The sequence below is a fragment of the Dreissena polymorpha genome, chromosome 5, assembly GCF_020536995.1.
Source record: "Dreissena polymorpha isolate Duluth1 chromosome 5, UMN_Dpol_1.0, whole genome shotgun sequence".
Classification (NCBI taxonomy): Eukaryota; Metazoa; Mollusca; class Bivalvia; order Myida; family Dreissenidae; genus Dreissena; species Dreissena polymorpha.
Genome location: NC_068359.1, coordinates 7,190,295 through 7,218,256, shown reverse-complemented (window position 1 = coordinate 7,218,256; position 27,962 = coordinate 7,190,295). Strand labels below are relative to the sequence as shown.

The following is a 27,962-nucleotide window of genomic DNA, read 5'->3' as shown; positions in this document are numbered from 1 at the left end:
AGTGAAAATGGCTATGCGAAAACAGCATAAGACCAGAACAGACTGCGAGTTACTCATAGGCTGTTCAGGTTGTATGCTGATTGCTGCTAATCAGTATCTGAGGGTTGGAAATGAAGCCTTTAATACTTAAATCTAGTAAGAAAGGTCCTAAATTAAAGGAAATTTTATGAGGAAATACTAAAGCATCGCAGTACGTATCTAACTGGTAAAGGGTTATGGTAGTATTTCTCTAAATGAAGACATTATTGAATAACATTATAATAAAATAACATATGTTAAATACACAATTTCCAAGGGTTGGCACGTTTTCTTTTTTGTGAGTTATACTTTAAAGCCTGTATCTATCAAAGTTTTTAAATGGCTTTGCTTATGGTTTGTTGTGAAGTAAGCTTTAACCCATTTATGCCGAGTGGACTCTCCCATCCTTCTCAATCGGATCAATTTATTTCCAAAATTAGGGATGTCTAGTATATTTATTTCTATCTTTAGAATATTTCTTACAGAAATTCCGTTAAGAAAACAGCGCAGACCCTGAGGAGACGCCGCATCTACGCTGTTTGCCAAGGCCTTTTTCTAGACGCTAGGCATAAATGGGCTGAGACTAATTATTATTTCGTGTTGGATAGTTGTTCGTAACAATGCGTTTATATTCTACAGCTAAAAAAATGCCTTCTTTGATAGTAGCGCAAATTGGTTTGCCTCAAAACTGTATATTTTTTCAATAGGTATTCGTCAATAATGCGTGAGAATAAGTAGTATCGTTGTGTCTTCAAATATGTATTTTTTAAAGAATTTTCGAAATGAAATATACTTTAATAAAATATAAATTTATGATATTATATGAAAGTTTTCAATGTACACATTGTCCTTTGATTTTCTATAATGTTTTTAAAATTATAAACTCGCAAATACTCAATATTCAATGTGTTTCGATGTTTAAATTCGAGATTCCAATTAGTGTTATAACTATAATTTGTGCAATATGAAAGTGTATGTGCAAACTTATGATATATGTGTGTATATATGTTTTCTATTGGTAAGCAATATAAAACAGTTGGCCCACGGTATATTATTTAAAAACTGAATAAAAAATATGTAAAAAATGGTGTGCTTTTGCAATGAAATGGGCTCAAATTCCGCAGGTCGTTGTAAAAAGAAGTAATATGACAGCAATATCTGGTCATTAAGAACAGTAGGGGGTTGTCTGGTTTGCGGTAAAATATATACCCCCTAATCTATGCAAATCGTATATAGTTAATTTAAAATTAAACAAGAAACACGACAATCAGGTGATAAAACTAGGAGATGGCGATATAAAAAGGGTAGAAATCATGTCCAAATAGCTTCGACAACGACATACGTTGCTCGTTAATGTTTAATTAACTGCTTCTTGACGACTTGCGAACAATGTCCCGCAAACCGATGCCTTTTGAGTACTGAATGCATCCAAAGCTTATGTTACAAAAGTCCCGAATTTATATGATAATAAAAACTGCATAAATGAATGGAAGAACATAGGGAGAACCTATATCGAGCGATAAAACAGATCTTTCCATCTGATAAGTGAATCAAATTAGACATCAAGTTTCCTAGGTTTTAACAAGTAGCCATAGTAAAACATGTTCAGAGTGGTTTTCAATAACGTTTTCTTGTGCTTATTTTGATAATGAGATTTATGTTAAAGTGACACTATCTTGAATATTATTCCAATCTGAAAATAAATCAAAAGAAACCTATGCTAAATAAGTGCAATCCGTTTGAAACCGAAAACACTTACATTGACAGTGAACATAAAGCTGACAACTCTTTTATACACGAAGTTTTTCATAGGGTTGTATCTTTCTAAAATCTAGTGCCGTCTATCGTCTAAATAGGGTCAAATAACGTTTCAATATAAATTGCAATAAGTTGCAATGTTAATGAATATGCGCCGTATGTTCTTTTTCGAAATATCTGGAGTCTGTATTGTATTTTCAATTTTGTACAACTTTTCTTGAAGTCAAACAAATAATACTTTTACAAGCATATTTTATCTTGTTATAAAAAGAAAATTCATATTGTATAGGGTAACCATTCTTTTCTGAATGTTTACTTTATTATTGTTTTAAAGAGACCTATAACAGTGTGTTAAATGGGGTTTAAAGTGATATTATGGACATTTTTTACTGTTAAATTGAGCTGAAAAGAATTAACAGGTAAAAGAGTTAGTTAAAATGTGGTTACTGACCAATTATCTGCAACTCATCTTGCTACCAGCTGTTTATAAAAATATATATTATATTCGACTCACCCAGTCCTCTAAGCCGAAAACAAAATTGTGACTTTGTGTCGTATAAACGAATCTGCACTAAAACTAGATTTAGATTCACATCGCAAATCGAATCATTTCTGTCGTCAGCTGTCAAAACGAAAGTACGGTTGATATTAAAACGCATTATTTTTCTCTTTCCGGGATATTGTTTTAGTATGTTGATGTTGCATTAACAAATATAAGTGTATATGAAGTGAAAACACCAAAAATAGACAACGATTGCGATAGACACCTTTTAACTGTAAGATGCCCATTATATCACTTTAATGCATGTGCGTCAAGTATCGTCCCAGATTAGCCTGTGCAGTTCGCTAATCAGGGACGAAACTTTCCGATGTTATGATATTTTCCGTTTCAAGAAAGTCTCTTCTTAGCAGAAATCTAGTATAGGCGGAAAGTGTCGTCCCTGATAAGCCTGTGCGGACTGCACAGGCTAAACTGCGACGACACTTTACGAACATGCATAAAAAACATTTTCACAGAGCCCGGTCCATATATACACTTGTAAAGCACGCATTAGATACAACAACAATGCGCCGTTGATTTTCAGCCGACTTTGTTCCAATAAATACAAACGAGTATGCACATTCCATCACATAACATTTAATTTTAAAAATCGCTCTAAGTATATGATTTATTGCTTTACACCACGACGCGTCCATATAATTCGATGCGCCTGACATTGGAGTAAAACATTTATTATTTAACGTCAACGACATTAATCGTTCATTTGTTGAGTTTACTTAACACGTGTTCTCGTTAGGTCTTTACGCGCAGTAACATGCATGCTGAACAATGTCTAAGTTAGCCCCCTTCCGACCTCATCATCATGTCTAGAGTTTTTTCCTCAACAGTTAGGTCGAATGAAAAAAAAATCAACAACCGTTGTTCTCCATTCTTAATCCAATTAAACCGACGACGCATTTTATGTAGAAAGTTGGCGCGAAATACCGAGATGTGCAACACGCCCATGCAATAAGGGCATTAAAGAGTTTCATTGTTACAGCAATACACAATGCAGGCAAATATTGTGCAGTAAAGGCTTTTGTGCGGATCGTTTGGCAATTATACTACGCTGCGTTTAAAATACATCAATGCGTATTTTTCTCAGTTATTCAATATTCTGTTTTATGTTGACTTAACAAAAATACTCAAAATCAAGGAATATGTCGCAAAAAAGAGCATTTTGTATCTTGTTAATCTTTGTTACCTGACGTTGAATGTTGGCTATTGCTATAAGGAACATTAATTTGTATTGTGTTATCTTTATTTTACGAAATATTGTACCAAATATGCGTTGATTTTGAGTGTTAATGGGCTTTTAAGTATACCATTCTATATTCTGTACAATATAAATAGTTTGTTATAGCATTACATTTGAAATTTTAAGATAAAATGTTTAACATTCTTCTATACGATATGTATGAAAGTTCCAAGTACGCAATTTTGAATCAATTTAAGATACATGTTTTCTTTCCTTCTTTGACGTCTGAAGACCGTTCTATAAATCATACTCACGAACGTTGTACTTGTTTCATGCAATATTAACCTAATCATTTCATAGTTAATTCCTTCATAAGGAGAAAACGTAGTTGATTGTTTACATGCACTCGGTCTGGTTTTCCTATTGATCGCTTTCTTTGATTGAATGCATTGTACTTGGCCAGTCAAATGCATCCATGTGCAAGATTTAATATGGAATGCTTTGACGTTGATGTTAATTCATGCCAGCACCTTTTATTAATTGATTTACCCAAATTCGTTATTATACATACTTGCCAATTCTTTAGGGATTTGTTAAGGCGATTTATTCATAAATCTAGTTCACACATTTAAAAAATATTTCCGTTTTTGTTCTTTGCATTTCGTGTACAGTCATTGTGGAATCAAGTAGCCGACGGTCAAGATGAACATCAAAGGCATACGCATACGGTTTCTCAATTTAAAACTGCGTTTATATATTAGACAAATATAGGATATACTTCACATTCATTTTATTCATTTATGTCCCATTGAAAATAGTTTTTGAAAACAAGGTGTTTATTTTCTGCGATACTTTTTTCTTAAGTTGTAGAAATTGTATCAGTGTGTGCGTAAATGTTTTCAAAACTAACATGTTTTCGTAAGCACGATTTCATTACATCATGGTGCAGTTTGTATGCAACATTGTATAACAAACGCAAAAGAGAAATGAGAGCGGGGGCATGTATGCAACATAATCTTAAACTAATCTCCTGAAAGGGCAAGGGACAGAGAATTCGCCTTTCCTGTTTAAATTAGCCATAGCCGCGATAAGAAGGATTAATGTCTTAAGTAACGTTCAATAAATAACGAGAAGTGTTTTTTGCAGCAGTTTGTACCACCGCATATCATTGACACTATTGACTTTGTCCGTTTTACATAATACAATTGTCTAGCAATAGTATAACGTTGTACATGAACAAATACTCGAATATTATTTACACCTTCATGGTTTACATTTAAACACACAAACACTATATATCGAAATCATGTTATAAATATCCTTTACGCGATTATAGCTGTTTTTCTCAAATACGAATTGAAAATATTTATATTGCGTTATTTTTGTTTTAGCATGTATCGTGGTGGTTACACACGAGACAGTCATAAAGCATGCACGTACAAACGCACAACATGCGTTTATGCATGAAATAATGTTCGCGCTTTTTCCAGGTGACATTTAGGGTTACTTAAATTAAGCTTACCAAAGCTTGCAAGTGCTTAGTACAATATGAGTACAATATGTAAGCCGCGAGGAGTTTTTGCATATGAGTCGTGCTCTGTGAAAAGGGGGTTTAATGAATGTGCGTAAAGTGACGTCCCAGATTAGCCTGTGCATACTGCACTTTCTGCTTTTATGCTTTTTTCGTTTCAAGAAAGTCTTTACGTTGCAAATATCAAGTTTTGTGGAAAGTGTCGTCCCTGATTAGCCTGTGCGGACTACAAAGGCTAATCTGGGACGACACTTTAACCCATTTATGCCTAGTGGACTCTCCCATCCTTCTAAATTGGATCAATTTATTTCCAAAATTAGGGATGTCCAGTATATTTATTTCTATATTTAGAATATGTCTTACAGAAATTCCTTTAAGCAAACAGCGCAGACCCTGATGAGATGCCGCATCATATGGCGTCTCATCTGGGTCTACGCTGTTTGCCAAGGCCTTTTTAGACGCTAGGTATAAATGGGTTAAGCACATGCATTAAGCCCCTTTTTTACTGAGCACGGCGCATATCTATTTATCCGTCATTGTATCATACAAACAATTACGAATTATTTTGTATGTTTTGTTGCCCACATGGTGTTTGTGACCGCGCGCCTCTGTTACAGAGAATGTGCACCTATGCAGTTAATGTATTCCTACTGTATAATTTGGTTTAATTAACGCGCATCGGTTTGTCAACCCGTTGGTTTGCACGCATTCCAAAACAAACCCTGCAGAGTAAATTAGAAGTTTGATAACTTAGATATTTGATTACATGCACTGGAATTCATTGGTAGCTAAGATTAAAATCATCCGCAAAGCCAGTCGACCTACAAACGCCAAATGCGCATTTTTTATCGTCGATGCATTTTCATTGTCAAAGTGCTCATAAAACAGAATTTTTGTAGAACGGAGATGTGTTTTAAATATTTATTACATATGTAGATTGCCTACTTAGAACGTGTTCTAAGAAACTGCTTAATGTCAAATGAATATGTAATTTAGTAATGTAACTAACCGTGTTATATTTAAAATATACGTATTACGGTTACTGGTTTATGGTGCTTATGTGAACTTTAAAAGTTCAGCTTCACAATAGTTGGCGTAGTACCTTTCTCTTAAATATAATACTGGCTCATCACAGTAATATGTTCACGATATCTCTGTTCTACTTTTTGTATGAGCATTTTGTCCAAGAAAATGCATCGACATCGACATACTATTAAGGAAGAAATAAACGGAATTATTAAAAAGAGAATTATGTTTTACCGCACATAACTATGCATTAGGCATTGGTTACTAAATGTGCCTTAAGAAGCTTAACAAATATAATGTTCACTAGATTTATTGTTGATGGCATTATACTCTAACTTTATAATTTCGTAGTGTTGTATCTCTAGTGTATCCATATTATTTACCATACGTGTTGATATACTGCCTATGAAAGTATAAGTGTTACACCAGACTCGGGTTTTGTAATGTTATCTAGTCATTGTAGGCTATGCAGAGTGTACAATTACATTTTATGAATGTCGCACAGACGTTCGTTTGATCTCTTTGAAAGCAGTTTATGCAAATTTTAAACAAATCTATTTCACTGAAGAGCAAAACCTCAGACATTATAATAATATAATGTATAACCATCATCATTTTCCATTTTATCTTTTGTTCACATCTTACAAAATACATTGACATCAAACACAAGTTGCATTTTCAGTGCTTACAAAATCGTACTCATAAATCGAAGATTTAACACTGAATAAAAGACAAAATAACGTGTATTATCGTTCACAAATGTATTTAGAATATTGACATAATTATTACATTTAATATAACATGAATGTCATTAAAAATTCGCTCGATTTATCGCTAGTAAAATTAATTCACAAATAACCCAGTCGTTTCACACTCTCTTGTCAAAGTCAATTTCCGATATATCATTACATTGTATACTTGGCTTTTCCATAAAATAACGCGTTTGTGAAGAAAACGGATAATGTTGACAAATTATATTCGTATTCATCACTTTATATCGATGCTGTTATCTGTTATGAAATCAACGTTTGGACTTTCAACCCAGCTAAATGTCGTGTTCGCATGAAGGTGCTACCTTCACCATCAAAGTCTCTCCAGGACCTGCTATTTGTCAAGTAGTATAATCACTGCTGTATGTTAAACAGATAGCGTAATAACCATTTACAACCGGTAAACGAGTGCTTTATATTAAATGCAATGTATTTTTTTTTAAGTGATACCCTTGCTAAGGACTAGAACCCATTGTATAATACACATTCGATTCTTTAAATACTGAATGCACTAGCCTTCGTGCAGTTTTATAACACATACCTTTTGCGATGACTGGAAGCACACTCTTAAATATCTAATATTGTTCAACAAAATGTATCCTGTGTCTTGGCACACAAATACATTATGTTGTAATTAACGATGCATTCGGTCGGTCAGTTCGACTCCTACGCGTTGAACAAACGTACGTACTTTAGTTCAAACATTAGATAATGCTTAGGCGTTTGTGTCGTCGCTATCAGAAATTAAGTGTATCGCTGACACATTTATGTTGTTTCTTATTTAGCAGAAAATCATTTTATTGTAGACAGGTGACAACATTTAAAGTTTCGAGTTGCGTGTTAACAGGTTTATTAATGGAATATATATTCGTTCGCCCCTTTTTGTTACTGCAATTATTTTTGTATCAACTTATAGCGCTTACTTCGTTGCAAGTCCGCATATGTAAAACAAAATAATTAGCACACCAAAGTGCGGTGATTATAAAGTAAGAAATATCAGTGTGTCTGTCATTTGCATAATCCTCTGGGTGTTACGTCAGGATATCAGTTACCACTAGCTTAAGATGGCCCCCACTCAACAATTTATAAATGGCTGCCAAATAGCCCAACAAAAGAAATAACTCGTGTTTCAGCATGTTTGTAATTAGGAAATAATGTTTGTTATGATATGGTGATAACAGTTGTATGTGATTTTACTTATAGTTTAAAATCTAAAACAACAATGTTGTGTGACTATAAATTATGTTATACCTTTTAATAATTTAGTCTAAATATAGTTATATGTCGTAACAATACATGTTACAATCGACATCATGCAAATAAGAAATATATGACTATAGCTCTAATCATAGGACGTGTGCTTACCTTATGACCAAAGTGTTTTCCTATTTCTAAACCACCAATGTATTAATAGAATAATTGATTGTTCAAGATGTTGGGTACGACATGATAAAACGAAAATTACAGATATGATAGAGAGAAATGTGGTGATGATATTGCATATTTGTACAAAAAAAGCTTTATACAACTCGTTATAAAGTTAACGCCAAATATGTTTGATAAATGATTGATGTACGAGCATGCTTTATAAAGGAGATCATCTTCATACGACGATGTGAAACCATTAAATGTTTGATTTCAAAAGATGAAATATAGCTTACGCACCAGAGAGGGCAAAAGGTATTCAGTACTCGGTGGTTATTATGGCATTGTGCATTTGGTAGCAAATATGTAAGTGTATAAAGCATATTTAATAATGCAAACAGCCAAAACAACGGCCGTTAACCACACGAATCTAGGTTTAAATGTATAATAAAACCATTCGTGTATTGCCTGAAATATTTGATCAACAAGTCACTGTACCGGTATTTTAAAATGCCGCGCTAAATAAAGAGCAGTTTAGTATCAACAATAGTAAACTTCACTTGTGCATAATACACGGAGCGTGATGTTTCCTTTGTAAACACCATGGTATCGGTGCATATGCTACAAAGCTTGCCTTATGAGAAACATCTGTGAAAAAAAGGCCATGTTTATTATTTGGTCGTGAGATTTTGAAAATTATACTTACTTTCCGAAATTTAAATTATTCTTGATTTTCTCTTTTTTGGCAGTTCCTTAAATGAGTAACCCAGTCTAAAGTTCAACCCTTCTCAACATCCGTAGATCAATTAAAAAGTGATCTATCACCTACCCAACTTGTGCAATACGCATAACACAACGCTGAACCTATCGTGAACAAATTTTTTATTCGAGAACACCAAATTCTTTTCATTTATACATTACGTTACTTATATTTGCAGCCAGAAAAGTGACGCATTTCGCGAGTTTACGTCTAAAAAGAACGTACAAAGTGCATTGACTAAGAAAGATTTTAGGTTTTTTAAATGTTAGGTACATCTTTCAGTTCTGTAAATTGATAACTTGATAATGCTAATAAGCAGTTCGACTGTCAAAAATATTTATCTAATTTCTGACATTAGAAACTTATGACGTCATATTTCTATTTATAGGTTGTTGACGCTGCTGCTCATCGTGCTGGTTGGAGTTGGAAGCGCTGCTAATCAGGTGAGTGCTGTCAGTGCTTTGATTATCAATCGTGATTATCCGGATTTACTCAGCATTTCGTGCAGCGTATTGTGTTTTTGTCGTACGCGAAATTCAGTTTTTGTTTGATGCAACAACAATGTCAGCTTCGCCTAAACAAATGATTGTCTAAAAGTAGGTAGTTGTCATAGTGTGTACGTACGTTTATCGAAGTTTCATGTTCTTTTGCTGATTACGTCAGCTTTGTCTAATTACCGAATGAAAATTATTAAATATGTTACGTGACTCGTTGTTCATATACTAATGACTTAAATTGAGTAGATATACTGATAACATTCAACAAAATGTCGTGTCCAAAGTAACAACTTAAAATAATGGTATTATCATCGTAAGGTCCTAGATATTGATATTGATTGATAAAGATATTGTTTGACATGTTAATGATGTTAATGACGTATTTCAAGACTACTGTCACAGTGTTTGATGGTTGGGATCAAAACGTTATTTATACTGCTTGACGTCGCCTTTGAAAAGCAATCAGTTATCTGCATCTTAAATGGACTATACAATATACTATGAGTTCATTCAGACTCATGTTGCTGCAATTCACTAAATGTACCGTACACCCGTTTTGTATGTTCAATGTGAGGTCATTTTAGTTGTGCGGATTTTTATTAGCTTATTGGAATATTATGTATGATATTAGTTTCATAATGTATCGCCGTTTGATTATTTTAAGTTTGAGGTTTTTTATTTACTTTATGTGTGCATGCTGAACATAGTGATTTTGGTCCGTTAATTTTTAGAGTTGTATTCATAGAAGATTATATCAACAAGAAATAAACCAATGTATACTGGTCGTGCTCTGTGAAAAGGGGGTTACTGCATGTGCGTACAGTGCCCGCGCAGGCTAATCAGGTATGAAGCTTTCCGCTTTTATGATACTTTCTGTTTAAAGAAAGTCTCTGCTTAGCAAAAATCTTGTTAAGGCGGAAAGTGTCGTCCCTGATTAGCCTGTGCGGACTGGACACGCTTATCTTGGATGACACTTTACGCACATGCATTAAATACCCTTTTCACAGACCACGGGTCATATATATACATAGAGAGAGAAAGAGATTGTGTGTTAATATAATAATTCCTAAGTTACTGTATAATATGACGTAACTCGATTTAGTGTATTTCCAAAAAGTTTTGCTGTCTCTCCAAATTGAAAATAAATTGCCAGTCCGTTTAGGCCAAATGGGAAATGGCATTTGGTTCCATTAACATCTCTAATGAATTTTAATAAGGAGGTCTGCTAAACTGCTGTTAAAAAAATCAATTCTGCACATACATAAGCATTCGCAATGACAATAAATCAGAAATCTCCCTAACCTATATTTAACATTTGCTTATAAGTTATTTTATGTAAATTTAAATTTAATTTAGCGAATGCTATCTAATGTAGTAATCATAATAGTTAACTCAATGAATATTATCCCATTTCGCAATATTAATAAAAAAACCTCAACCTTAAATACCAAATACAATTTAAGGTCTGTTCCAAAAATGTGCTTCTGTCGGGTCAGAGGAAACACACAACTTTTAAGTTCACGCCTAAGAATTATTTGCGTGATTGAAGGCGATTTATGAAAATGTTATATTTTGATGTTCACTCGACGGTGGCGCGGATGTTTGGTGTAAATACAAAACACACAAGTATCTGACGAGGCAGAATTTAATGGAATGAAAAGAATGCTGAGCGTTATAAAGAGACGAAAATCCCGTGTCATTCACGCACGAATGATTTTATATAACCGCTGTATTATAATTTGATGAGCTAAAAATGACGCTTCCCAATCGGTTATGTGTGAGTCGAGCTGTACATAATCAACGATACTTTTTGCTTTTTGATGCGTTGGGTTGCGTGGAGTTTCATCTATGATTTTAAAACCATAGCTCTACCGCGCTTGTTTATGGACGTTGAGGATTACAAAGAAAACAAAATGACTCCAAACACATGTAATTAACTTTGGGCGGAAAGGATTTTAAGCATCGATAGAAAATATGCGAGTTATGTGATTTTCCATCTTCTATTAAAGCATGGTTCTATATAGTATAATAAACTGTTTAATTAGTGTTGATAAACAATATCGAATCATCTTGGCGAAGTCCTTCAAACTTTGGCATTGTTTGGCATTCAGTGTGCACTTGTATAATGCCCAGAAGGTCTCAGTATGTCGTCCTCACTTGATACGCAAAACGTTAATAATTTTATTCGACTTTAACCCTTAATCACTTAGAAGCAAAGCGAAACTGGCTATATGCAAACAGCATAACTCGCAGTCTGTTCAGGTTTTGTGTTGTTTGCTGCTCATCAGTAACTAAGGATTGGAAATGAAGCCTTTAAAAATTGAATAAAATAAGAAAGGTATTTAATCAAATGTTACTTTCTAAAGGACTACAAAAGCGTCAAAATACGTATCTAAATGGTAAAGGGTTGACTACGTATCTAAGTGGTAAAGGGTTGACTACGTATTTAAGTGGTAAAGGGTTAAACACGCCCTCTCAAGTGCTAGGACTTTAGGAAATAGGGATGCATTCGCAAACACATTTAAAGTAGTAAGACGAAAGAACAGATGTTCGAGTGAAATTAAGCGGTTGCACCATAATATACAAGTTGCAAATTGTTCTTAACCCATTTATGCCTAGCGTCTAGAAAAAAAGCCTTGGCAAACAGCGTAGATCCAGATGAGACGCCACATGATGCGGCGTCTCATCGGGGTGAGCGCTGTTTTCTTAAAGGAATTTCTGTAAGAAATATTCTAAATAAACTAGACATACCTAATTTTGGAAATAAATTGATCCAATTTAGAAGGGTGGTAGAGTCCACTAGGCATAATTGGGTTAATTAAGACTTATGTACCCAGATGTGATGCATTCCAAGTAGGTCCAACAAGAAAATATTTTAAGAATAGTTTTTATTTATGTTCTTAGTCATAGAATGGGCTGCTCATAATAATTTCTTACAGGAGATGTAATGATTTATAAGTCGATCATAATGGAAAAAATGATAAATCTTTCTTTATCGTTTGACCGTTTGATATTTGATATTGAAGCCAATTCATAAGTTCAGACTTGATGTCTATTACATTTTTTATTCATCAAAAGTATTTTGATGACATAACATAAATACATTTGTATTTATCAATGACCATGGCAGTAAATTCATATTTATTGCGATACAAATTGTCGACGACACATAAATATGTGCCAATGATATTGGGTTCATTGAACAATATCAATAGGGCGAATTACATTTTTTTCAACAGTTTAACGCGTGACGCCATTTAAAAAACTCTTCATATAGTAAAGGGCGCCATCGGATAATTCCCATGCTAGTTATAAATAGACTCGTAGATCACTTACATTACGGATTTTAAATTGCATGATACCAAAACGTTAACTGTGTGACTGTGCGGACCTCATACTGTATTTATTGGTGTTTTCTCATAATTAAGTCTACAAATTTAGTTTCCTGGCGAGTAATAGTGTTACATTTTTTTCAAAACTAATTTGTATCTTAACATGTAAAACTATTAAGTTAACATTGTAGACCGGAGAGTTGACAGATTGGCGCCTTTTAAGATATAAACATAACTCTCTAATATAAATATGAGGACGGTTGTATATTCAATTTATTTAATATTTTATGACCACGGTGAGATGTTTATCGTTGAAATAAATCATATCGCGCAAGTGTTCCTATTCAACCCAACGTTATAAAAGTGTGACGCCTTATGCAAGGTTAACGGTATTTATTCGTTCGGTCGCATGCGGTGAGACGATGGTTATATTCAGCAATATGAACGGTTTGATCGTTTATTTATTAGCTGATGTTTTAGCACATATTGATCTAGTCATCATTGTTTCTTTTCACCTTCTTTACCTTACCACAATACCAACACACCGCCTTTGAAGCCAAAACCGCTAATAAAACCCAATGACTCTTTGATGCCTTATTTTTCAAGCTGACAATATACATTTCTTTTCGATGATTCAATAGGTTTGTGTAACAAAATCGTCTTTCGGTTTATGTTTTGCACTTTAAGCGTATGCTATGTTCAAGCCTTCAATGGACGAACACTGTAATAGTCTTTTGTAACTGTGTTAGAATGAAAAAAAACTATGTTTACAGGTATATGTGTGTTTGTCTTTAACACATATACGGCGTGTTGTCGTTATATTGCACACGTATGTTTTATTCTGTAAGCAAAGTGTTCGCAAATGTGTGTGAATATCAACTTACTTGTCTCTAATGTATACAGCAACTACGCGCTAATTTTAGGACAGAATGTCTTCAAATGTTGTCAACAAGAGGTCAAGGAATCTAGAAATATCTAAACATTAAAATAGAGATGCAATAAATAAGAGGTGCAATAAGCAAGTTTTATCTATTTTCGTGAATGGTATTTCCTCGTGAGAAATAAATAACCGAAAACGCATCTGTTTTGATTGTGTACACCGCGCAATGTGTCATCCGCTTGGTCGAAAGTCATAGCTTCGTTAAGCCGCTGTATAATATTTATCATTTTGCTTAATGATGATAAATGGAAAAGAGAATAATCCATCAGTCTTTCTCTTTAGCTTTTTTAATAAAGCGATACTGATACTTGTGGATGTTCTCATGATAATTAAAAGGAATATTTGGTAGATCATTAAGTGCACGGCAATCATGCTAAATTACAATTTGTTTCAGCACTGATTTTTACAAATGTGTCCTTCTTACCTTTTTTTATTGATTAGTGCGTATGTTTTTGATGCGCAAAATGGCAATACTATTATATAACAAACATCACTGCGTTGTACACAATGGGGATATTGGACAATTTCTTGGAATGTTCGCATTAAACTCACCGAGTGTGGCAAAAACTAAATGAAACCACATATGTTTGTTTAGTGTTCATTTTAGCAAGGCTGTTTTGTATATTTTCACTTTATACAAATTATGTTTTAAATCCCAATTCAAATAAAAGTACCAATAGATGATACATGCCAGTGCACAATATGTCTTTTTCCGCAAATAAAAATAGTCCTTAAATATCCGACGTTCATTTTTGACAGCATTTTATAAATCGCTTCAGTGCAATTTTAAACTATTTCAAACATGTTTTTAATCCAAAGATGTAAATGGTGAAAACAACGGAAATCAAATCAGAGGAGGCTTTTGTCTTAATAAAGTCTCATTTTTCCCTTTCATGTCACATGGAGAACGCATTCACATTCCGCTTCAGACTTGACAGTTTGTGAAGTGAAGGGAACACATTAAGAATTTCATATAGTTTGACATACTTTGTATGCATCTGTCGCTTATGCAATTAACGAGATTTAATGTGTTTTTCTTTAACTCGCATATTTTGTCACCGTCACAGTGTCGTTTGATTAAATGAAATATAATAACGGGCGTAAAGTGCTTCTGGTAATGAATGCGTTTATAAGTTAATGATAAATACAATGCGGTTAAAATTAACGACATGCTAAGAACTATGCAATATGTATTGAGTTCATATGTAAAATGACTAAAGAGAGGAAATCAAAATGTAATCAGTTATGTTAAGTCATGTCGTCTTCTCAGCATTGACATTATATTGAACTTTCATGGCGCGTTTTGACGTCATCTTATAGTATCTGTTCTACTTGTAAAATAATTGTCAATTTTGACGTTATATCTATTATAGTTTGTGTATGTATCCTAATGGTAAATAAGAATTTAGCGACATTTTTATTATTATTATCATTAGCAAACATACACAATACATATTATATTGATATTTAGGAACTTAAATGTCTCTTCGTTACATTCTAAAGAAATAATTTTATGCTATCATACACGTTGAGATATACCTTACCAGCTTTAAGCAAATTTATTGGAAAGTAAAGCTTTTTTTTCTGGCTAACCTAACGTGTTTACAGCACTAAATATTCCATCTAGCAATTTTCAACGTTAACAAACACATTCCTTTTCGTTGTCTTTGAAAAAGCTGCGCACCAAAATAGGACCACTCGCATGGAAATTGACTTTGATTTCAGTGTAAACAAGGGGTACATGGTCGCGGATTAAATAGACAAGAAAATCAAAGTATTGCTCTTCATTTGATTCGATTTACACGCTTGATCAAAGAACAAGGATCTCTGTCTGTGTAAATATCATCTGTATTGGGTTTCTTTTTCGTTTCATTAAAATGCAAATTGGTTTTGAAGTTGTATTGATTGTTCCGAAAGGTTGACCTTAACCCAGTATGGTCGCTGATGTTAGTACTGTTGTGAGACTTAGAGTGGATGTGTGTGGTGATGGTGGTGGTGGTGGTGGTGGTGGTGGTGGTGGTGGTGGTGGTGGTGGTGGTGGTGGTGGTGGTGGTGGTGGTGGTGCTGGTGGTGCTGGTGGTGCTGGTGGTGGTGGTGGTGGTAGCCGCAAATTCTTGATTTTTTTGTAAGATTTACGTGTTCTACAAAAAATGCAACAAATATTATTCAAATATGGTTTGTCAAATGTGCATGGTATAAAACATGATTTTTTTTTTACTGTCTTTTACTTTCTTTACTGTATTTGCAATGCGATTTGTATTCATTTTAACATGCATGCAGATTTCGGTGTTTTGCGATTTATATGCCAAATGCTATCCTAAAGTAATTTACTTAAAGCTGATACTTGCGTTGTAGTCTTCCGTTCAATTGAAGGTTTGCATTATGTTATGCTATAGAATATTTCATTAAACTAGTACATTATTCAAATGATTTGTTAAAACACAATTTTTACACATTTTAAGTTATTTTTATATTTAAAGGTTTCAAGATTTACGGCAACTTAAACAGATAAATAAGTTACGGATGGTTCAAATTTCGGACACATGTGTGCGCGCTGTTGATTAAAATTTTGTTAACGACATTGTGTAAAGCGAAATAAATTTTATGTTCAGATGAAAATTTCACCAGCTTCGCGGGTTTTTGACATATTTCGTTATGAAGTGTGAATTGATTCGGTTTTTACCTTTGACTTTCATTGTACGATGCCGTACATAAATAACTACTCATATTACATCAAACGCACCTAATTTATGTGCAACAATGATAAAAGTTACTTTGATATGGAGAAAACATGTAGACAATAAGTTATATACTTAATACTCAAACAATGTGAGGAATTTGCTGTGTTCTTAAAGCGAGCTTAAAAATGAGTTTTAAAATAATTCGCTTACATAATGATCATTCCTTATCGGTGCATTTTTAACTGTAACGTGAACGGCTTGTACGTGTTTACGGGATCTACTAGTACTTCTACTGCAAATGCAATCACCGCTTCATCAACAACTAGAACTGTAGTATTCATTTAATGTATTTATTCTTATAGACCTGCTGAATCAAAACACATACAATTTGCGTTATAACATCAAAACGAGAGACTCGCAAAATAACCTTACTGTGAAGTTCATGATATGTATTCGTTTCTAAACCGTCATCCATTCCATTCATTGATGTAACAAGACCTTGTCATCTTTAGCAGATTGTTGTAGTTATAAATCGAGGATACATTGACATAAATAAAATAAAAAAAAGCATTATGGACGTTTCATATTCCAAACATCTACATTGTCAGTGTGTCGTGTTCGGATTAGAGATATTATTTTGTAAATGGACACACTATCCAAAGCGTCTGAAAAGTCTATGAAAGCTACACCTTCTATTATTAAGCTCGCTATGACGGTTTAACATTTCGCAATCCTGTGGGATCTAAAACTATCGTCTTCAAAGGTACAATTTTAAGAACAACTTTAGTGACAAAACTGAACTGGAAGTACCAACATTTACCCATTCATTTTGGTTCATTATCATTTTTATGTCTCAAACAAAAAAGAATCAGTATTTGAAGTGTTTATTACATTTTACTATTTTCTACACAATTGCGATTGTTTAAATAAAATAAACTAACATATACTGTAATCGGTATTGCAAGTTTATATTATGTTTTACAATTTTCCACACAATTACGGTTGTTTATTGACAGCAAAGCAAAAGAATACACAAGAACATGACATGGTATCTTTGTTTAAAAGTTTGATAAATGAACATCAGACTGCAGGAAAATCAAATAACTGAAAAAGATACTTCTTTTTTGTGAGTGGTGTGTCATTTGTAAATTAATGAGCAAACCTCGTAACATTGTCATTAATTAATGACGAGTCATATCAAACGTAGACGAACAATGAAAGGTGTTCGTTTCAAATGTTTCAACGTCTAAAACATCAAAGAAGAAGTCCTTATTGAGACTTCCCATGTGTTTTCGGTTTGCATGTTTGGTCATTTTTCCAAGAATTGTTACTTTAAAATGCAATCTTTTAAATGTCGCATTTTGTCAGTTTTATTTTAATATTTGGGCGGTGTCGGGTGAATACGTTCATTTTATTTCTTATGCACGTGACGCTATATATTTGACAAACGTGTATGTGGCAAAACATGTCTCAATACCTGCTTATTTACACAAAACGTACGGCTAGAAAAACGTTTTCATCATTCAAAAAGTTGTCATTCTCTTCACTGCGTTTTGCTTAGGGTTGTTTTTATGTCCCCCACCACTATAATGGGGACATATTGTTTTTGCTCTGTCTGTTGGTTTGTTTGTTTGTTTGTGAAAACTTTAACATTTGCCATAACTTTTGCAATATTAATGATAGCAAATTCATATTTTGCATGCATGTGTATCTCATGGAGCTGCAAATTTTGAGTGTGAAAGGTCAAGATCATCTTTCAAGGTCAACGGTCAAATATATGGGTCAAAATTGTTCATTTAATGTCCATTTTTGCAATATTGAAGATAGCAACTTCATATTTGGCATGCATGTGTATCTCATGGAGACGCACATTCTGAGTGGTGAAAGGTCAAGGTCATCCTTCAAGGTCAGAGGTCAAATATATGGAGACATAGTGTTTCACAAGCACATCGCTTGTTTCAGATTGTTCTCAGTTATGTTATTTCTTTACTTTATTACAACTTCGGCGTCTTTGTGGTAAATAATGTTTAATCTTATGTGCACCAGAAAAGCGCTCTCGGCGATTTTCACATGCTTCTCACCGTATGTTATTTGAAATTCTTTAACATGTCATGCTCACATTCATTACATTCTTTGTTTTGTTTTAATTCGTTTTTACAATAGCAATAGGTCACTTTTCTGTAACAAAAGACCTGAAGATTTTAACCCGAATTTCTATCTTATAAGGAGTCTTTATTTTTTTGTTTTTCTATATCGTGTTGCATATATTAACCATAAAAAGTATAGACCCTATTAACGTGTCGATCTTTTCCTACATAGATAATGCATTTTAACACATTCATTCCTTCAACAAAACATAAGCCTTCGAAGGTTTTGTTTTTAGCTCACCTGAGCACAACGTGCTCATGGTGAGCTTTTGTGATCGCCTTTTGTCCGTCGTGCGTCGTGCCTCGTGCGTTGTACGGCGTCAACATTTGACTTGTTAACTCTCTAGAGGCCACATTTATTGTCCAATCTTCATGAAATTTGGTCAGAAGATTGGTCTCAATGATATCTTGGATGAGTTCGAAAATGGTAACGTTTGCTTAAAAAATATGGCTGCCAAGGGGCGGGGCCTTTTTCCTTATATGGCTATATATGGCTATAGTAAAATCTTGTTAACACTCTAGAGACCACATTTATTGTCTGATCTTCATGAAACTTGGTCAGAAGATTTATCCCAATAATATCTTGGACGAGTTCGAAAATGATGCTGGTTGGTAAAATACATGGCCGCCAGGGGGCGGGGCATTTTTCCTTATATGGCTATAGTAAAATCTTGTTAACTCTCTAGATACCACATTTTTTGCCTGATCTTCATGAAACTTGGTTAGAAGATTTATCCCAGTTATATTTTGGACGAGTTCGAAAATGATGCCGGTTGGTTGACAAACATGGCCGCCAGGGGGCGGGGCATTTTTCCTTATATGGCTATAGTAAAATCTTGTTAACACTCTAGAGGTCACATTTATTTTCCGATCTTCATGAAACTTGCTCAGATGATTTGTCCCAATGATATCTTGGATGACTTCAAAAATGATAACCTTGGCTTGAAAAACATGGTTGTCAAGGGGCGGGGCATTTTTCCTTATATGGCTATATATGGCTGAAGTCTGAAGTAAAACCTTGTTAACACTCTAGAGGGCACATTTATTGTTTGATCTTAATGAAATTTGGTTACAACATTCATCCCAATGATATCTCGGATGAATTCGAAAATGATGCTGGTTGATTGTAAAACATGGCCTCCAGGGGGCGGAGCATTTTTCCTTATATGGCTACAGTAAAACCTTGTAAACACTCTAGAGGCCATATTAATTCTCCGATCTTCATGAAACTTACTCAGATGATTTGTCCCATTGATATGTTTGATGAGTTTGAAAATGGTAATCTTTGCTTGTAAAACATGGCTGCCAAGGAGCGGGGCATTTTTCCTTATATGGCTATATATATGGCTATACTAAAATCTTGTTAACACTCTTTAGGCCACATTTATTTTCCGTTCTTCATGAAACTTGGTCAGAAGATTTTTCCAAATGAAATCATGGATGAGTTTGAAAATGGTAACCTTTGCTTGAAAAACATGGGTGCCAAGGGGCGGGGCAATGATATCTTGGATGACTTTGAAATTGTTTCAGTTGCTTAAAAAACATGGCCACCACGGTGCATTGCACTGCACAGAACAGGTCAGTTCATTTCCTCTCAGGTGAGCGACTTTGGGCCTTTCAGGCCCTCTTGTTTGTTAATTTATTAAAAAACAATACCTGTACCTTCTCCGAATTTGTGAATGGTTTTGTAATTTTGCTTTCGACGAAAGATGCTCGTAAAACCGTTGTTAATTGATTACTGTTTACTTTCTACAAATAGCATCTAAACGACCCGGTCTATTTAGAAACAGTTCATCTGCCAACGCTGTGTGCTTTGCTCACTGAACGTTTGTTGTAGCTCAAAATGTCAATTATCTGAAAACAATCATAATTTCCATACAGTAGAATGATTTAATCAACACGTTCGTATAAACGACCTACAAGAGTAATCTTTTTTTTCACACCCGGTTCTTGCTCATGTTTTTGCTTACTCTGAATTTATTACTATTTTCAAAGACGATGCGCTGTTCTTTTGGTGCGTACATACCAGTTATTCTCATATCAAATGTCGGTCTGAATGATACGTGTAACATCATGCAGTCATTGACCATACATATAAAATCATTTACCCTAAATAAATTTAAAAAAGAGTAACTATAGCAACTATAGACTATAATAATATTTTGTAAATGCGAAAAATACTGTCGTATTTAAGAGGTTTGAAATGATGTTTTATGTACTTTATGCCTGCTTCATGAAATTCTACTGAAGTAGAATGCTTAGTGTTATGGTATAATATTTCAAAGGGTTTATGCGTCAATACATACAAAAATGTTAAAATTTGATCCATACCTTCGAAAACATTAAATGCACAATTCAACCAGGCCCGGAAAGGTTCATGTGCAATTGACTTTTTTTTAAAGTATTTATCTACGTGTACCACACTTTACGGCAGAGATCGTTGGAGGTCTAGTCTTTTTGTTTACTATTGTACGTTTAGTTTCGTTGTTAATGATGAATCCACGTTTGTAGTATAACGTTTCCGATTTGGCAGGCATAACATGCCACCCGGAGTAGAAACAATTTCCAAGAAATTATTAACGCTTTCCACTGCATACTGTAAACTGCAAAATGGTTCGATGGTGTGTTTCATTGATGTTTTGAGATATTTTCGGCATAAAAAAATTACTGTGCGAAACTAGAATAGCATCATCGTTAAAACTAATCCATTTGAATTGCATTTTGAATTTCTGAATCAGTTCCATAATTTTATGTTCGAATTCGTTTGTAAAATTGTTCCTCAATTGCCATAGTAATTAGACAATAATGTCATATTTTGCACACGAGGCACATTATTACAAAACGTTTAATAATTTTTAAATGTTATAATCATGTTTTATATGTATGCTTCACAAATACTTTCTCGGAGGTTTTGTAATCAAACGTGGCTAAATAAAATACAAGCGTTAGTAATAAATGCGTCGATAAATAAAAGCTTCGGTATTTAAATTACATACAAAGTACAAAGCTTAATTATAGTTCGTTTATCCAGTATTAAGGCTTTGTTGCATATCGTATCATGATAAATCTAGGGCTTTGCAAGCAGTGTTGTAGATCCCATTACGTTGATATCTATTTTTAATGAATAGAAATGAGCGAAGAAATTGCACGGTCACCTTTTGCGAGAACATTGCTCACAATAAAAGATACGAAATGTATGTCAATACCGTCTATAGACTTCTCGTTAAAACGAATCTCATTTCTTTGATAAAACGTCCATTTGCCGACAATAACAAACGGTGTGTGCATTATATATCGTTACTATGTCCACGGACTTTGACATCGAATCTTGTCCTTAGATGGATTGCTCTTTTCCACGCTAGTTTTCTTTCTTTAGCATAAAATATGTATACGGAACCGATTATTTGACTGCTAACCAAACAACTTGTGTAGCCTTGAATTAAAATACAGCAACAGAAAAGTACATTTAACACATTGTTGTGTTTTCAAAATATTGCGAGTTCTTTTGAAGTGTGCGAAATCCAGATCCCTGCTTCGAAAATAATTACCTGTCTAATTTCCGACATTCAAATAAACATTTCGACAATTATCATAAGCCGAACGTCTTCTCTTAAATGTTTTATCAACAATGCCATTCATAATATTGAAGTATTAGCTAACCGTACCGCAATACATCTACCAGAGTTGAGGCCACCATTTGTGATTGAGAACCAGCGTGAGAAAGCAGGAGACCATTAACACTTTAAGAATTATTCTCGGTAAATAAGCGGCCTTTCCACATTTGTGTCATGCATCGAAGTTTGTAATGCTTTATATAAATAAATGTAAACATTTGATCTAAAATGCTCCAGTAAAAAAAAAACAAGAATAAAATTGAAGAAAACAGTAACCCTCAACTGGGCTCGAACTACTGACCCCTCGAGTAAAAGTATATCGCTAAGACAATTCGGCAATTCATGCTATAATTGACCAGTATTTTATTCTTTATATAAGCAATCATCATATTGTTACAAAATTTAACGACAACAACAAAACTCTCCAAATTATTAAATTGTTTTGCGCTGAAACGCTTTATTATTTTTAGGTTTTTAAATCGTCAAAAGATGCATATTATGGATATTTTAGAGCATGGTAAATGTTCAGTATTACTGTTTCCTCACAATTATCAACTACAACGAAAATTTGCGAATCTGAAACATTTGTTTTTATTTTGTCAATTTACCAAAACGTGAAAAGGCCATGTAAGCGCTGATGCTGAAATTATCATAATATCTTGCTCTCGAATATCAAGACTACTCATATAATTTCTTTGATCAAAACAATCGGCTGCAGCGTAAATAAAAAAAAATCATTTTGTCACAGCTTCAATATCAATATCGCTTATAATATGGCTATTTTATAAATAGAAGTTAATTACATACAGGGTAACTTTGGCCGTCTCTTATTATTCTACAGGAATAATGAATAAAAAATGATACTTAATTATACAACACATGTTAATATTTTCTTGATAAGAGATCAGTTTTCACGATTGTACAGGCAAAATTGTGTTAGGAAAGTTCCACTATTTCTATTTTGTATGCAATTGCCGTTCTATATTCATGACATTTAAGCAGCATTTACTAGTATTATGTCTTATGGTTTTAGAAGGCATTTATAGTGAATTAAAAAATTAGTGCCGCGTTTCAGAAGGGACGTACTGTTGCCCGGTTGGCAGACATTAATCTGCCTGTAAATTTGTAAAACAGATCTCCAAATTATGATAAATGGTGATGTGTGCTTAATCGGGCGACATATTATATCATCATAGGGGGTTTATCTACTTAAAGGAAACTTTATCTATTCAGCGTAGACTATCAGATGCCTTATTAACACCACAAAACATTATATGGGATAATTGTGATAAATAATTTAGACCGTTTTTCTTACTTGTTCTAAGCATTTTATGCAACCACATCAATTGTCAAACTTTTGTAGTAATTGACTTTCTTTTAAAGCGAATATATACCACATTTGTAAAACAAAAATCATAACAAATACGATAACGAATAACTTTCGTTTGGAAAATAGAAAACTCATGTACACACGAATGATCACTTTTCAGAAAACCCTGCTAGTTCCGTCACTCGACACAGATGCATACTTTTGTATGACTTTACATGTGTCGAGATTGGCTTTAACTGAGTCTTTAAAGATTCCAGTGAAATCAACTTACGTCATAATATATGTTGCCGTTACAAGACATTTCACGAGGTACGCATTCATTTGAAAATGATCGGCTTGACTAAAGATGTCCCCAGAGGGATCGTCTGACATTTTATTAACATCGTGTACATACCACCTAATGCAAGTCGTACATAATATATTCTTATGGTCAGTTGCTTGTTATAGCAATATCAGTGTAACATTGTTGTGGTAGTATGTCACAAGTATTGACCGGTGCGTTTTTGTTTCACCTCTTCAAAGTGGCCATCTTATTTTTTTAGTTGACATGCATTTTTCACTACGATTGGTAAAACGCTCTTTAATTGTTAACTCATTTACAATATACGAATTACCAACTCTCCCAGATGTTACCTTGTGATTTTAACCACACAACGGTTGCTGTCTACCCCTATTATCCGAGCCCGTTTTGTTCTGACTCCTATCGTTGTGCAATTTTCGTAAATATTGGAGTTGCATTTTATTTGAATAAGATAAGAAACTTCGTCGGCGTTCAGTTGTTTAGGGTTTACATTACATGATAAAAGATCATGTCACGTTAACGTGCAATTTCCAATTTGAGTATTTAGTATCGGCTATGATAGCGTCTAAATAAAATATATATTGAAATGAGACAATAGAAAATATAACAACGGCCACCATGACCGATATGAATCACCTTATAGACGAAAGTTTTTTTTTTTCAAATTCTTAGAAGCGATAAACCTTCGTGAAAAACTGATACACTTAAGCTGTGAGTGATCCGCAAAGTTGTGTAATTGTATATCTATTTATATCATAACTATTTCTCATGTATCGATATTATGACCAACGGATGATATACAATTAGTCCGCTAACAGTATTTTATTTCGCTGACTTAAAATATACAATTTTGAATTAATAATATATCATCAATAATTAAATAAAGATATTGAAATTTTACTAGCACATTATAGAAAAACAATGTCTTTCTGAAATAGAAATAGCTATTGGAAGTCATACACACTAAAAACTAAAGTGAACATACGACTTTAACCTCGTTGTTATTGTTAACTTTTCTTGTTGTATTCGCTTTAACACGAAATAGAAATAAAACTAATGGTATGTATAGTTTAGTTTAGATGCGAACAATACAACGGGCAATTCAGTTTTGAGAAAAATTACAAATGAATAAAACAACGCGCCCTATGCACGTATAACAACTCTTGTTATCAAAGCCAGAAATTCAGTCTTATGAATTTCTAAAAACTCTTTTAAAAATTTGCAATCAAGAGTCTCGATTTTGAAAATCTAAGATGTGTATGTTGCACGCATGGAATATGTTTTTGCCTAATTATATCCTGCACACTCAAAGCATTGTAGTACAAAATAATAGTACCAAAACTATTTTTTTCAAATTTACATTTTCTATAACTGTTTTGATATATTGTGCCTGGATATAAATTGCATTCATCGATTTAAATAGCCCGTTATTTTGATATCAATATAGTGGCATTTTGTCATATTTCAAACTTGCACGTTATATAATTGTTATAAAAAATAAATATATTTATGTTTACTTTTGATGTAATATTCTTAAGGAAATCATTTTATTTTCAATTACAAATTCATACCGAAATGTTATAGTTTTCTTTCCGACCATCAAAGTATAAATGTCAGACATCATAAATAAAACGCCTTAAATAACGGTAACGCAAAACATTTTCTGTTGGTTTCTTTTTACCGGAAAGTACATAAATCTCCCCCCACAAAGCTTATCTCGCGATTTTTATCAGCCTGTTAAATTGTCATGTAAGATATTACCTATTCACGCAACTCATTTCAGTTATCTATAATTAATTTTATTTTTTAGATATAGTTTTCTATTACCCGAATGTGGGCTTTTGCGAGAAAATACATTAACAAGTCACTACACTTTCGACAAGGGATTCCTGAAATATTTTGACTGTACTTTGCAATGTATCAAACAATGGGATGTTGTATTTATTAAGTTTCTGCATACTTAAAGAGTATATTTTTTACAGCGGGTCTTTGTGTAAACAAATTAACTAGCCTTTGAAGGCGTCTAGGACGATTAAGCAAACGATGGTGCGCTGTCTCACTGGATATCCAATTAATGAAAGCACGAAATGCCACTGTTATCAATGCTAATGATGATGATTTTGATGCTGATGACGAGGATCAGATTCATCATATCAGAGAGTAATATGTGTAATATATTTATGGTTCTTGTTTAAGTAAATTATTTAAAACAAATAACGAACTGTAATAATATAAATCAAAAGGTCTAGCATGTAGAATAAAATTAAGATATTGAAATATGATTAAACGACGGAAGCATATGATGGTTGTGATAATGTTGATGATGATTCTATTGGTAGTGAAGATAATACTGATGATAACGGTAATATTGACGAACGTCGATGATTTGATTGCCATATTTTCGCCGTAATGATAATAAACCAGCTATGGTGCTTGTAATGTGTGTTGTTCTACTCTATGCTGAGGATTGTGTCTTTGATGATGATTATGCTACTAATTAAGACGAGTCGATTTGAAATTAATAGAAGGTTGTTTTGCTATAGTCAACCATAGTAGTATGGATGGTACCGTGTTACCAATAAGGCTACTTAAATATAGCATCGCGACTTACGTTTAACATAACATAAAATTATGATTTATTGTAATGCAAGGCCTCCGGCCCAAAATACAATCGTTCAATAATCATCCAATGTGGTGACAATAGAGATATGGTAATTAATAATATATTAGTAACGAGAAGAACTTGTAACACAAAGACATAAGCAAACAATGTATATAACATATCATATCATAAATTTGACATTTAAATATTGCAAGTTACCGGTATATGTTTCACAATAAGCGTACTTATAACGTCATGAAATACTTTTATAATAAGTATCAATCAAAAACATCTTTCGGGTAGAAAACGCTTCGTGCAAATATTTTGCCATAGCAATTACACTCTTTTTGTCATATTCCGACATCATTGTATCAATACATACAACCAATCAACAACAAAAAACGACAGAACTACTGGACACAATCACACTAATCTATTGCTGATGTGTTTCTGAAATTTCAGGTGAATGGTGCCAGTTTAGGAAAGGTTCATCATATTCTTCAAAAAAAACCTCAGTGGCAAAAGGACGGTAGTAAAGCTAGCCCAGTCCAAGACGGTGACATCTATAAGGTGATTGAGCACGTGCGAAAGGAGATGAATAGTTTTCCTCATCAGGTCGGCACGACGCAAATACGGTTTCACAGACTAAAAAGTGTCTGCACGGAGGGATTCGTCAAAGTGACAAGTAAAGGCAAAAATAACATGAGTGCTAGTGGGAAATTGCGTGAACTCGGCGAGGATTTCAGTGAGTAGAATAAGCCCTGAATATTTTGTTCGAGTTCTTGTTATGTTAATGTCGGTTTTTATGGTGGTGGACATAAAATTGCTTTACAACAGAGATTTCTAAATTACTTCGCTTAAATAATTTAGCAAATGTGAAGACTGTATGAACGAATTATTATATATATTTTTTTTGAAAAAGGTCTCCTTTTACTGTTACATGTAGTAAGTATGTACTTCAAAAATCTAAATAAATCAAATCAGAGCAAACATCGTCCGGAGTAAAACGGCCATCGTCTGCGAACAAATGTTAAATAAAGGGCTCACCTGTGACCCGTTCTTAAGGTCAAAAACTGTTTGATACCACTGCCATATTTTAATTCATCGACGACTCACGACCTTAAACCGATTACTACCCACTGTTAAGCCTTGAAACCGACAATTTAATCCCCTAAAACCCGACCTAAAGCGGTTAAAAGACCACATGTCCGAGCTTTTATTAGCAGTTAATTGACTATTTTAGTGCGCTTTGATTATCTAGTCGAAAGCGTTGAAAAGGACATCTGTCGGATTCAAAGTAATTCGGACATATTGTACCTGAAATTAGTTTTCACACACCGTGTGTAATTTAAGCTCAACGTGGCTGCCTGTTGAATTTTCTGTGATATGATTATGGGTTTTTTTAAATTAAATCTCTTTAAAACTTTATCCGCCATTATATATGTGCATAGTCTGTCCGATTTCATCCAGTTTCCGGATTATGTCTCAGTTTCCGTTCCACTAATTTGTTATCGTTTAAACTACTGACGAAGAACTACTCCAATTTTATTT

At 33.7% G+C, this 27,962-nt stretch overlaps 1 protein-coding gene across 2 annotated transcripts in view; it reads left to right on the top strand.

Annotated features, from left to right (window-relative positions):
• LOC127831689 (uncharacterized) overlaps window positions 1-27,962 on the top strand; it is an 85,851-nt gene that overhangs the window by 36,854 nt on the left and 21,035 nt on the right. For both annotated transcript variants that reach the window (XM_052356715.1, XM_052356714.1), the window contains exons 2-3: window positions 9,356-9,410; window positions 26,874-27,156. In XM_052356715.1, coding sequence (XP_052212675.1) covers window positions 9,356-9,410; window positions 26,874-27,156 — 338 coding nt within the window. The remainder of the gene's footprint in view (window positions 1-9,355; window positions 9,411-26,873; window positions 27,157-27,962) is intronic.